This window comes from Hyposmocoma kahamanoa, unplaced genomic scaffold, assembly GCF_003589595.1.
Source record: "Hyposmocoma kahamanoa isolate Upper Pololo Valley unplaced genomic scaffold, ASM358959v1 117, whole genome shotgun sequence".
In the NCBI taxonomy this organism is placed as follows: Eukaryota; Metazoa; Arthropoda; class Insecta; order Lepidoptera; family Cosmopterigidae; genus Hyposmocoma; species Hyposmocoma kahamanoa.
Window position 1 is genome coordinate 2,537,321 of NW_020653397.1, and position 14,908 is coordinate 2,552,228.

The 14,908-nt window shown below is 35.4% G+C and overlaps 1 protein-coding gene across 1 annotated transcript in view; it reads right to left on the reverse strand.

Moving 5' to 3' along the window:
* Positions 1 to 9,774: 9,774 nt before the first annotated feature.
* Positions 9,775 to 14,908, reverse strand: part of LOC113239921 — an 82,373-nt gene continuing 77,239 nt past the window's right edge. Inside the window, exons 5-7 of the mRNA XM_026477082.1 lie at positions 14,730 to 14,837; positions 12,064 to 12,220; positions 9,775 to 10,083 (exon numbers count right to left, since the gene is read on the reverse strand). Of these exons, the coding sequence (XP_026332867.1) occupies positions 9,941 to 10,083; positions 12,064 to 12,220; positions 14,730 to 14,837 (408 nt within the window). The 3' untranslated portion in view covers positions 9,775 to 9,940. The remainder of the gene's footprint in view (positions 10,084 to 12,063; positions 12,221 to 14,729; positions 14,838 to 14,908) is intronic.

Genomic DNA, 14,908 nt, shown 5'->3' on the forward strand with positions numbered 1-14,908 from the left:
AACGAAATTGGTCGATAATTTCTTTTTCATAAAAATTAACTGAACATCTGAAAAAGGAGAATGGTATCTCTGGAAGGAGAGATATCCCAAGAAATCACTCATTCCGCTGTCATAGCACCTCTTTCCTGGGCATAATCTACCTTCGCATACTTGGAGGTCTCTAAATAGACTGCGGACCCAAGTCGGTCGAAGCAAGGGAGCATGCACAGCTGGGGTTATAGGTCTGAGAGCGCATGTATTTGTGGTGTTTCTCCCCAGACTATGGCACATCTTTTGTTCTGTCCTACGTGCCCCTTCACCTGAACACACGAGGACCTGTACAACGGCACTGTTAATGCTGTGTCAGTCACTGAGTACGGTCCTCAGAAATATAAAGGTCAGAGTCGACACGCGAAGAATAGCTTTTCTGTCTAATCTGGAGAATAACTTTTCAGGTATAAGATTCTACAAAAAGTAGTCGATACCTATGCTGCCGCCCTTTGTTAAAAGGGCGCTCGTGACAAAAAGTCAAATCCGAGAAAATAATGCTCAAAGAAAAAAGAATAGACAAAGACACTTGCTGCAAACGCAATATAATAGGTTTATATTACACGCATAATGTAAAAATAAAAAATTTAATTATTTATGCTCAATTATCAAATTATTAACCCTTTCCTTTTCATCATAGTAAAAAAATGTTCGTAAAATACTCAATACTAGGTAAGATGGACGCAAGTAACCACTTATGCCTTTTTTACTTTAGTGTAATAATAAGACGAAAGGGCAGCATGTAGTTACAATTTCTTTTCAATGTTTCGTAGCTTAACATTTTTAAGTTTTGTTACATTAAATAAGAGGTAACATTTTCACTTTATTTTAAATTTATGTCAGGATTGTGTAACCGTCATCCGGGAAATTAACATTTTTTGGTAAATACATATATCTACAGCTTTAACTGAAGAAGACAGAAACTTAAATATGACTTGCGTCTTTTCATTTACTTAAATAATTGAAATATGTAGTTAAAACAAAATTATGTATCTAGGCAATTACGCCTTTTTACCAATTTATTTTCTAAATGCGTCCAATTAAAGTTTGACCATAAAAGTGTTGGTACTTACGCCCTTTTCTCTTACGGTAACTTCATAGCTAATCCATCTAGGAAAAAATAAAATGATGGCAGATTTGTCTTTTTTTACTGATCACGGCAGTACACGTAACGCATTTTTTGGAAAAAGTGTCACATGCACCCTTTCAACTTACGGCGGCAGTATGGTACATTCAACAGGGTACAAAAGAAAAAAATAAATGAAAATCAATAAGACATTGGTAATTTTAACATTTATTTCATTCGTAATACTAGACGATATATACATGTTTAACTTGCGCCTTATTAGCCTCAAATGTAGTTGTCGTATTGGGGGTTCTTTGTAGTTGACTACAAACCTTAAAATTGATTGTTTGGCATCGGGAACTGTAAAGGGAAAACACTCAATACTATTTGTCCATACAAAACTACATTATATGGAAACAGATTTCTTTATCAAACCCAAACAATCCTTTAAAAGGTTTGAATCGTAAATAGTTTATAGCCTCTATATTAATAAAAACGCACCTAAAGGACTTTCACACTAATGTTCGTGTTGCGAGTGGATGAAATAAGTTCCTTGAAATTGTGCAACATGGCGAGATCCAGTGCAACTTGACAGTCTAAAGTGCGAAAGCCCGACCGTGTAACTTGGAATATTATTAAGAGCCAGTCACGCGAACGAAGCTAACTTAGCTTACCTCATGTATCCGGGGCATCTATTCATACTTCGGTTCAAGCTAACCGACCTAACTAAGCTAACCCAACGATCCCGCTAACCTATGTAAAATATGTCGCCCTTTTACCGTTCTTCATCCTTCTTAGCTTAGTTTTGCATACAACTAAGTGAGCTAAGTTAGCTTAGGCTAGTTCGCGGGTGTGGCCTGCGCTTTAAATCAGTTTCTGGGTTTGAAGTTCTGAATTTCAAACGTTTTTAAACATTTGAGATTTCTGAAATTGAAAATGACTTTCTAGTTACACGGTTTGGGATAGAAATAAATCACTAATATTTAAAAAGAAAACCATAATTATACATAGAGAAAACACATAGAATATAATATAATCTAAACTCCGTTGCTATACAGAGTTATTGTAAAATAATACCAAACTAGTAGGACTATACTACTAACATCATAAACAACAACTGTTGTTCCATGGTTTTTAATAATTTATTAGATTTTACTTCCGTATAAAAATATATAAATATATCGCTCTAAACTGTGTTAACTCTGTGCAGTAACAAAAGTAAGCGCTAGCGTAATGCCAATCCGAAGCAAAACGCAGGAGTTCAAAACTCTAGACAGCAGACTGCATTTGAACTGCACTCCGGCTGTAAATTTGCAGTTTAAATGCAGTTCAGAACTGCATTCAACCGTTTCGTTGGAACTGCACACCGACTGCAATCGGGCACGGTCGACGTTGTAGTTCAAATGCATTTGCGGCAAATTTGCAGTCAGAGTGCAGTTGAAATGCAGTCTGTCTAGAGCTTTACGTTTGAAAATTAATATGATTAGTAATAATAACGCTAACACACCCACAACTAGTTGAAAAAAGTTGTTGTTTACGATATTAGTAATACAGTCCTCCAAGGTGGTTAGTATTTTGCAAGTAACCTTGTATAAATCTTGAAATTAAATAGCTACAGTAAAAGGGAGCATTTGACAACAAGCCAAATAACTGTGTTGGCTCATTTGGCGTTTGATAGACACTTAGATGTATAATTTAGCAGGTGTTTTAATTGCTAACCTAAAATATCCAGGTTTAATAATAAAGACAGGTCTGTGACATCGTAATCATGATACATAATGATCCTCATAATTGTACAATATAATTTTTAATTAGTAATAATCCTGACTATATATATACACTCCCGGACACATAACTCGCATCAATATTAAGTGGCTTAAGCTTAAACAATGTTCGATTGATCAAGAAGTATCCTACGCAATTCTGAAACTAGTATATTAAGGGTCGTATTCCAGAACTCTACTCAATGCTCAAGTCAGGATTTGAGTATGGTTTAAAGCACTTGATATCATACTCAAGTCCCTGCCATTTGGGTCGTATTTCCAGTGCTTGTGTTGCCAGTGCAATCCTGACTTGAGCATTGAATAGAGTTCTAGAATACGACCCTTGTCTTTTCCATAACTTCTTGTTGGAAATTTGGACTTGCAAATCCGGAGGAAACCTTTTTGTTCGATCACAACCATTGACTTACAAATAAATGGACGACGGGTCTAATACAAAAACCACGAAAAAAATGTCCCAAGTTAATCTACTTAAACGTAGTGACATGTAAAGGAATATGAAAAAGCTAAAACGTTGAATTTAAATTGTAATGTCATCGCAGTACCGTCTAATTTTGCTTGCTTCGCTGTCAGTCGAACAAACGAAGACTAAAGCGTGAATGACGCTCTGTAAACGATTTTAACGCCCTATAAGTTCGGACACTTTTTAGCGCGGACCCGACGTCCATATAATTGTAAGTCAATGATCACAACACTATTTTTGTATTCTAGCCCTAAAAGGCAAAAACGGGAGGTGGCTCGAATTGTGTCCGGGAGTATGTATACACTTGGTCTGTCTTTTTTGAAGACGGAGTAAAATGACTGTTCATTGGGCAAGTGTTGCCCGCTTGCGAGCAACTACGACTATCGAGTGAATACTGGTCATGCTTACTGAATAAATAGCCGAACTCGTTTCATATGAAACACCATAATTACTGAGCACAAGTTTTTGTAATACGCAATTAGTAATATTTAGAACGTCTTAACATTCACAATTCAGTAATTTTTGCCAAAATTTTATTGTTCACAATCTTATCGATAAAACTATCGACAGCAACTACATCACTATTGAACATTTAATGAAAACTGGCAACCCTGCAAATGTCATTTTACTCCGTTTTCAAAAAAGACAGACTACAGGTTTTGGTATAAGCCATATTGGTTTCTTTGTGTTTTAAACCAATGTTTCGGGTCCTGTATTTTATTTCATTTTCTGGTGGATGTTGGCAACTGGCTGGAGCAGTGACTCACTGACAGCGACGAATAACTTAAACCTTTGTCAGTCGTTATCAGCGGGCAGTGTAGTTTTTTTTACTTGATTTTCAACACTTACCCAATATTATAATTGTTCACTCGCTCGACAACGTTTTGATTTTTTACCTCTTTCTAAACGTTCCGGTATTTCAGAGAGTTATTATGCGCTGTATGTGTATCATTTGAATTTTAAGTAAATATACTTGACCTGTAGTTTAGTGTTTATATGTGCTTGTATGAAATCGTGGTATGACAATAAATTGACAATTATATGTGTATCATTCTTCGTAGTTCTTCTATACTATTCTGTAACTGTTATGCGCAAGTCACGCCGCGAACGAAGTTAAGCTAACTGAGCTTAGCTCACGTACAACGCGAACTAAGCTAACCGAGCTAAATAAACTAACCCAACGATCCCGCTAGCTATGTAAAACAAGTCCCCCTTCTGCCGTCCTTCACCTCCCCACGTATCCGTGGTCACTACTTACTACGTATTTTCTTAGCTTACCTACATATTTGTTTTGCGTGCAACTACGTGAGCTAAGCTATCTAAGTTAGTTTAGCTGGCATAGTTGGTTGCATACAACTACGTGAGCTAAAGTTAGCTAGCTTCATTCTCGGTGTGGCCTGCGCTTAAACGAAATGCTAAGTATCTAAACTCATGGTACAGTTCTTGGAAATTTCGCAACATGGCGACGGTTTAGATATAATTTGCCAGGGTATTACTAAATGCAATATTTTTTTACATGATTTTCTGTTAGGCCCATATAAGCTTACACTGAACTGCTGATTACATGTTACAAAAAGTCCCACGATACTTTAAAACAGCAGTTCCCAACATTCTTCATGTATTGACTCCTTAGAGGTTAAAATTGACGCGGACCTCACAGACTTATTCAGACCTCTAGGGGGATCAGAAGATCTCAAACGTTGCTTAGGGACTTTATTTAGAAAAAAAAATAGTTTCAAAAATGAATTTTCAAACTTCATTCACATATTATTTCTATTGACGTGAAAAAAAATAAATCATAGTTTTTATCTCTGGCAGTGTTGTGAAATGTCTGCATCGTTTGTTTTATCCATCTGAAGATGAATTACCGCTGTACACAACTAACGCAAGACAATACAAGACCTAAAGAACATCGAGTATACATGTCTAGTAAAGTACGTGAAAAGTTAAAAATACACAATTATGTATTTGTTTCTATTATAGTGAGATCTATCATTAGTTCTACTTTGGAAGACTACAAAAGTTAATTACATATAAATACTTGTACACTGAACTATACGCATGACACACAAACGTATTCTGTGTTCAAACAACAGCATTTCGCACGCAAAAATCTAGTGCCATTGACATTTGAGTAAAAGATAGTGTACAAGCACCTCCACAAACGTGAATTACAAAAAAAGGATATTTAAAGAGTTATTATTTAGCTAATCTCGAATTAAACGATCGCGTAGAGTTTACAACCAATTAACATTATTATTAAATATTAATAAAAGAAATGGGACAATTTCATATTACGTACGGACTCATATGTTAATCAAGTACATTTATACTATGTTTTGAACAACGATTTAAAACGGTTGCTCGATTTTTAAAACTCAAGTTTATACTAGGTGCTCTAAATTGAGCCACTGGCCAAATGGCCACCGGTGAAACAAAGACTTAACTGCAAAAAATTGTGACGCCAAATCATTTTAAAAATGCAATTTATACGATACAGCGACAGATTATGCGTTCCTTCATTTTTCTATACAGGGCGTAATATTTAAGTAGAAAAGTACCGTAACTAAAACTCAAGAATTTTTGCTCGAAATACTTTGAACCAGTCAGTGATCCTTAATTACGAGATCATTATTGTTTAAGGGTACCATGGACTGATCACGAGTTTATATTTAAAGTTAATAATAATAGTGAGTTTTTTTATTTTTATAATATCAAGTGACGGGACGAACAATTTATGCGCCTGATGGTAAGCGACACGCCTGTCCGTAACAGTTGCAGTACCTAACAGAGGCACTGCCACTGCGCCCGTCACCTTGAGACATAAGTCCCATGTGCCTGTAATTTCATCAGCACCCTTACCCTTCAAAACCGGAACACAGTAATGCTGACATTACTGCTTGGCGGAAGCAATAGCTAAGGTGGCAGTACTTCCCTGGACCAATTCTTTCACAAGGAGCTCTACTGCTACTAAATAATTAATATTTAAGTGCTCTTCACGTGTGCTCAATATACATACACAAAACTTTTAATTTTCTGTAAATTTTACAAATGTAAGCCACTGTTTTACCGGAAGTGCGACTGCAATACCACTGTCTACATTTATTCAGCATTAAAATTGAAAGTGACAGAGTGGAAAAAAGTCGAACAACCGCCACATACGGTCCTCATGTTTGTTTATAACATAAATGTCTACAGAATAGTTCATTATTATTTACACACTGTAGCGAAATTCACAAAGCATATCATTATCACAGATTCAACGCACCCACACTTTACAGGGTGTTGTTTCGCATTATGACATTTTATGTGATAGATGCTGAACATTTTTACATTTAATGTGAAAGATGTTCAACATTACAACATTCTGTCAAAGGTATTCTATATTCTGACATTTAATGCGAATGGAGTTCAACATTCTGACATTTTATGTGAAAGGTGTTCAACATTTTGACATTTCATGTGAATAACATTGAACATTTTGACATTTTATGTGAAAAATGTTCAACAATTGACATTTTATGTTACGTTAACATATTTTTTAAATATAAATTACAAAATATACTATAAATTAAAATTTTATAATAATGTCCTTACTTCGAGCTAAACAAACCAGTTCTTTTAAATAATTTTGCATGTAAATAGAAAAAAGATTTTCGATTCATTAAATTAAACAACACCCTGTACAAAACTAATATTAAATATACCTGTCTCAAGACTAAATTACATTCATACTTGTCTTTTTGAATCACTACATCACATTTTTAGTTATATCATAATTATATTTCTAGAATTATAAATGTCGATTATTGCTATAATAATAGTTAGAAAGTGACTAAATTCAGACATTTATTTAAGATATAGTACTATAGACATTCTAAAGTACAACTTCGTAGCTATTCGAGTTTCACGCAAGGACTATGAACTTATTTAAATATAAGTATATGTCTTCCAACATTACAATTTTCTCGGTCATCAGTCCGTCACTGCAATCAAAAGTATACTACAATGTTTTAGACATAAGGTCAATGTTACGAAGTGACATTGAATTATAGGATGTTAATTTTTGTAAAAAAAAATACATGGTGCTTAATTAATGAAGTGACAGTTTAACGGAACAAAGAATCTCTTAATAATGTTTACATTCGGCTATTTCCGTGAAACTCGAATGACTCCGAGGATTAGTCTTAAGAAAATACGAAGTAAGTAATAGTCAGAGATCGGAATAGAAAAGTAAGTTTAACTAAACTTAATAATAGATAGACGTAGAGTCGATAATATCTACCTCTAAAATCAGAAATTATAGTGTTGCAATTTCCATATTTTTTAACTATTTTGTTATGTTCACCTTTTTAATCGACTTCAAAAAATGGAGAAGGTTCTAAATTCGACTGTATGTTTATGTTAATATATACAAAAAACATGCAGTCGAACATAAAGACGATAAGTCCGGCGGCATTTATGAACCGATTTTGATGATTCTTTTTTTGGAGGAAAGAGGGTACCTCATTAGTGGTCCCATTTCAATTTCAAAAAAATATTTGACCTCTAAGGGTGGCAAACTAGGGGATGAATCCGGATTCGCGCACTTTCCGGTAACCGATTTCATGTAATTCCACGAATTTTTAAGGTCGGGCTTTTATTGTTTATAATTTCTGGATATTAGAGGGAGGTATTATCCAGTCAATGTATGTATATTACTTGAAGTTTAGTTAAATACATTCTGTCTATTTCGAAGTCTGATAACAGAGTCACGAATTTATCTATGATACGACGGATTGGATGTTGTTGGTAGTAACAATAATAATGGAGTTTCTGTTCAATGACTTAGCTATGATTTTACAGTTAATGTTCTCGCTAGCGACCGCGTATACTTCACAATTGTTAAGTTAAGTCAACAAATAAATAAAAAATTAGTTAAAAATTAAACTAAATCCAGTTTCGAAATAGTAAATTTTGTTACAGACTATAAAAGTGCATATTTATAACTGATTTTCAATATATTTTTTAAGGGCAAAGGGCAACTGATAGAATGCCGATGATAGCCGAAACACGAAGATTGTCGAGAGATTGTTGTATGGTACAGCGCCCCTAGCGGTGGTAAAGAGAAGTAAGCATGTATACAAGCAAATACTAATGTCACTGTAAACTCTTTTTATTTTTCATATCCATAGAGAACAAGATTGACACTGGATTTTGGGCCTTAAGTGTGATTTTAACGTGGCCTTGACCCTGTACCATAGAGTAATAATGGTTGATTACTTAATAGCTACTACGTAACAGTTACATCATTCTCATACAAAATCGAAAATACCTACGCTATAATAGCCTACCAAATCTGACTAATGACACCCGGCGCTCACTCTTACAAAAAAAAACCGAAGCAGAGGTGAAAATAACGTTGCCCGCCGTGTGCAGGTGTGCGGAACCGAATGTTGGGGTTGCACAAGGATTGTAATGTAAATGAGACTTGTCTGAGCGCTTACATTGTCAGCCGTACACTCAGCGGTAGGCGCTTATCGCATAAGCTTGAGTGATGGAGCCCTGGTAATGTTATCAATTTCAACTTTATAGTGTCTCATACTAGGGGATTGATTATTGAAATTTTATTGATAGAATTTACGTGCAAAGGGCATTATTCGAATCTGCAACGAATGGTTTAATAGTTTCCAAACCAAAACAAACTTGACATTTCAGCTCTTATGGATGGATTCCAAATTGTCGTATCAGAGATAAGTTTGTGTTGTGACACTACATTATAGATGCACTAGTTTGCAAAAAATCGACTCATTCAGTCCTAAAAATGTGGACTTGTTCACACGTGAGACTTTTATAATCCCATCTGCTGTATTATGTTCTTGCATATTTACAAGTGTATGGTTCATTTTTGACTGGTTTGTTAAACAAAGCAACATACGGACGGTTAAAGTTGACCCGCGCTGACGTACGCTATATATAGGCGGTTAATGTGGCGCTACATTTATGGTAATTCCATAGGTTTGTTTAATAAACTAGTGCAAGTGGAACTACACGCAGCCGATGGGGTGTTTGTATTTTATTAAATCCAGTTTTATGATAATAGTCACAAGTTTTAAAATTAAATGAGCTAATTGGTCTACATATCAGAACTGTTTACGCTTGTTAATTACTTTAGAAAAGGTATATTAGTGAATTGATTTTGAAAATCTCTACACTAAAGCCGCTATCAATTTTTCTAAACGTAATTTCTTTTTACTCTTTTTTTTTGTGAAATCTAGTTTTATTGGTTTTTTTTGTCAATTTAATTATTTACTTGATATAGAAATAACAAATATCACAATTAATTATGTCCAACTTCACTTTTTATTGAAATGTCTATATTACTTTCATTTTCATTACAAAATGCATTGACTAATCACCTTTCAGTCTAAAAAATCCCCTTTCGCGACTCACTTTCACTTGAACGAAAGCAATCTTCACTTCATTTTCACAAGTTTCACTTTAATGACAATTTTACTCAGCTTAATGACGACAAGCCTAATTTAAATTTCAATGTTCTACACTTTAATGAAGATTTTACTCACTTTAATGAAAATGATCCTCACTTTAACAAAGATCTTCACTTTAATGATAATGGAACAGATTGAATAGTCTTCTATTGAAGGGAAATCTCTGTTGTTTGAGCTCGCTCAATGGTTCCTCATCGTTCGTGATGCAGAAGTATGACGAAATCGTGCTTCGGCAGATAGGACATTTGTCTAGTTTCGCTGGAAAGAAAGAAAAAATATGATTAACTGTCAGGATTTCCTAATTTGACTAAGAGTATATTCCGGAGCCTATTGCATTTAAATTCCTTAGCTTAGAATCGTAATGATGTACATTTTTCACTGAATAAAAGTGTCAATTGTTAAATAACATTATTGCATAAGTGTGTCATTGAATACGCCATGTACGGTCAAGGGTTGACTCGTGCAAGGTTTACGACCGACTCTGAGGTTATCGGATGTAGTAGACGTTCGGAATACTAATCATATAAGAGGAAAAGACATTTTGTATTGTAATTTATTAGCGTTTTTCTGATGTGTTTAAGGCGAGGTGTTCAACGCGAGCCTAGATTTTCGCCCCTAGCGTCTCGCAATAGGCGCGCTGACAATTAATATGAATAAAATAAGAACAGGCGAGGAAAATTTTGACATAGATCCGACGCCGACAAGCGCCCGATGGCGAGTGTGTTCGTTAAACTGTAAATTTTGGGATAAATGTGAATAAATGTATGCCTTTAATAAACTTTTTCTTGTATCGTATTGCATGTCTAATAAACTATTTTTTATTTTATGCAAAATAAGAAATCCATCCAAGAAGGCAGGGAGGTGCTCAGTATGTATTTCTCACTAAAGTCAAATGCAAGAATATTATTTTGTGCGTTGCAATGAAACAACGAGCGGAATACTGAACAATGAATTCAATGAAATCTAAGGTCAGTGTTAGCGTACAAAATACTTATTATGTCCATTTACTTCAAGTGTACTTTGTACAATTAAATTTGAATATATATAAAATTATGTAACGTAAATTAGAATATATTCTTTGGCAAATTAAAAATAAGACATTTAAATTAATAAGTTTCGTAACTTTTTTTTTATAATATCAAGTGACAAGACGAACAAGTCGTGCGCCTGGCGCCTGATGGTAAACTACACGCCTGTCCATAACAGTTGCAGTGCCACTCAGAGCTTTATGAGATTTGATGAATTTGACAAGTGCCTGCAATTTCACCACCCTTCAAAACCGGAACGCAGTAATGCTCACATTATTGCTTCGCCGCAGAAATAGGTAAGGTGGCAGTATTCCCTGGACGGGCTCTTTCACAAGGAGCTCTATTATATATACATCAGAATAGGATGATTTGTATTAATATTAGACATAACAGGTTGATGACTTTACCATCTTAGTCAGCCTTGACGAAGAGACCCGCAAACAGGCCGGAACGTTGGTTTCTTTGAAATGAACGTTTTCTTATCATGGACATACCCATTTCGTTTTTTTTATTGTTTATTTTCTAAACATTCCAAAATATAGGTCGTATTATGTTTATTTTTTAAATAGTTAAAGTTTTTAAATACATAATTACCAATAGAAACATAACTACAATATTATTGTTTGAGGCAAATACTTAATAGGAAATAAATAATTTGTTGACAATGTACTTAAAATTCCAATAAATAGTACGCCTATTTAAATATAATCAGTAGGGCACAACAAGGAGTTACTATTATATATATATGTGTAGAGATAAAGCTAATCTCGCATAGAGATTATATCGCCTTATATCACTCTCGCGCAAGTCGCGCCCAGTTGTGGTAGCTCTGAGAAGTCGTTTGTAGAAGGGAAAGTCCACGTTATTCTTTAGTTCAGCTAAATTACTTCCCTCAATTCCAATCACTACTCATAACCCATGACGGCATCTTTTGTATTTTGATCGATTGTCTCCAACGTTCCTAAAATTCTGCATTAAAAGCTCAGATTGGCGAATTTTGTTAACTAACTTTTAGCATGCCACGTTTGAAGCGCTGTCTACCCTTTTTTTTACTAGTAATTGTCCTTTTACGAGCACGCCTATTTAAAATTGTACAACGTTTGAAATTTAAAAGCAGTTTTTTCGATCGCTAACTCTGATTATTGTATTAAGTTTTGTTTTCGTTCCTTATAATAAAAGTGATTATGGTGAAATATGTGGATACACTTACGTAGACAATGCGCGCAGAGACATGCGTGTCGGCAGGGCAGCAGCGCGCGCGACAGCGGCTGCGCGGCGCACACGCAGCACAGCGCCTCCACGGCCGCGCCGTCGGCCGCCGCGTAGCCCTCCGCCTCTCCCGGGGAGCCGGGAGTCACGTATAATCGCTGAAGACACAGTTGCATTACCGACTATCAGTTAAGTCTTTTAACAACTTGCTGAACAGTCTAATTATACGATAATTTATTAGTGTTTTAGAACAATACGGGAATCAAAACGAATGTAACGGTATCTCGTTCACCAAAATCAAGCCGGGTAGCCTACAGGATGAGCCTGGAAAACTACATTCGAAAATATTACTCTCCTTCTCGGGCAGTCGGGTAAAAAGACAGACGATATTTCAAGAGATGATCGCAACTGGAATTATCAAAAATATTTTTGTTATGATTATGAACGAGTTCACACATGTCCTTGTCCGGGCCGGCGCCGGGTCGGGCCCGCAGTTCATACAAACTAGCACGCCCCATCCACGTCCCTGACGTGTGCGTAGCTAATTTAAATTTGACATTTTAGTCACGCTTGTTATAATTTTAAAAATCCTTAAAAACAATAACACGTCTTCTGAAAACATTCAAGTTGTCGGTCAACGTTGAGGTCAGTGATTTTACAGTGAGTCTACAGTGTTGATACATATGCTCGCGATCGCTACAAATGTTTTTATGGGACATTTGAAATACATATTGTTTAAGAAATGCTGTAATTGTCTGAAATAAATAAATAAATATAAATCGTGACTATGGGACCTGTAAAGGGCTCGAAACGTTGGTTTGTTTGAAAAAACAAATATACACGATTTAAATCCGGAAAAATAGTTTAGTTTCCTAGATGAGATCTAGATTCGAAAAAGATATTCATTTCCAATGTATTGTTTAAAAGCATGTTTCGAAGCGATAATCATCACAATAATTACAAAAGTAATATTTATAAATTTAATTCGAATAACAAAACTGTACAGCTAGCAACGTCGTGCCATGTGTTCGTATCTGAGACGTATCCAATCGCGTTAAATGTCAATCTAAAAAAAATCGCAAAATAAATCATTTTCCTAAACAGTTGTCTTCGTATTGATTTAGTTTTCTCACTTGTTTGTGACTTTTAGTTAAAAATTAAAGAGACAACACTACGAATCAGTATGGATAATTATATCAAAGAGAATTAATTATCAAAGAAAATAAATATCTTATTTTTTATAAGTAAATAAGTGCGCATTTGACTTCCATCTCATCTGATGGAAAGCAACGATGAGGTCGACGACGTAGCATGCACACTTAAATAGTGCTTCACTATCGCCTCGAAAAGACCCAAGTAATAGCGTTCGGGGAATAAGTATGCAGCCAGCGAATTCAACTCCTTTGCCGTTCGCCATATAAATGTGGAAGCGAAACGTTTCGTGCGAATCTTTAGAATATCCACAACATAGGCGTGGAACCCCAGCCTACGTCTATTCCCACGATGATGGAATGGGGAAGGCGGAATTATGTCATGCAATTCCATCGCACACTCTCCGTGATATATCCTGTAGAAAAACCGATAAGCAGGCTGTACAGCGGTATTCAAGGCTCTGCAGCTTTGCCTCTATAAAATCCGAGTCACCTAAACTATTTGGCATGCTTTTTTGAATCCAATATGGCCAGTTGGTATTTAATCTGTAACCTTGATAATGTCGTTTAATTTGTTTGAAAACTATTCTGCCAAATCATTACGGCGACAACTGCGCTTCGATTGGCTAGCCTGAATTCGAAACAATTGACCAATTGGTTCACTTCAAATCGATCAGTTTAACTTGAGCTTTGCTATAATGGATGGTAATTGAAAAATTACATATTTAATTACCGATGAAATGTGATTCCGTTTGTTTTGTAATAATGCAATAAATACAGAGTATTTTTGGAATATACGGAGACGTACATACAGGTCAATTTTTGGCGCTGAAGTATTTCAACTTTCTATTTTGTGATATCAGTGCAAACGAGCGTTGACATTTAAAAGTGATATAAGGCTCATTTACCTGATGAGTTGCCAGGGATGGATTCTGGTTATATACTCGATGATAATTTCCAACTCTGCGTTGAAGTTCAAATACATGCTTCCATATGTCAAAGTCAAAGTCAAAGAATCATTAATTCCACAGGAAAAATAAATTTACAATTTGAAAACGTCACATTTAAGCTATTGCTCGTTCACTACGCCGACTTCTCTGAGAAGAACAAGCAAGAAGCTCTAGGCATTGCTTTTCAAATAAACTTAAATGCTACTCAATACACTTTGAATCAAATTTATGTGGATTCTGGAGCCATGTCGTCTTTCAATACAACTTTATTTAATACGTAGTCTTCAATTTTGTAATATGATTTTTCGATCAAAATGTTTTAGTTTTTAAACTTAGGAAATGATAAACTTAATATATGCTCCGGAATCTTCTTGTAAAAACGTACACAGTTCCCCATAAAAGAGTTGTTTACCTTGGTTAAACGAAATTGTGGTACCATGAGTTTGGACTTAGCTCTAAGGTTAATATTATGGATTATTATTACATAGGTATTCGAAACCGTCGTTGTGGCGATCTAAGAAGGAAGCCAGCAGTGAATTAGTGAATAATAGTCTTGCAGCGTTTACCTTTAAACAGGAGAGATGTCCATTGGCCTGCTTCAGGTACTGCGCGAGAATACCGCTGGGGAGCGGGCACTGGTCGTCACGGATGTGGATCACGCTTACTAGCGCTACCTGCAAGCCGATAGCAAAAACTTAACAATTTGCATTAACCTCTTTTGAAGTTAGAAAATAGAATTTGTTCA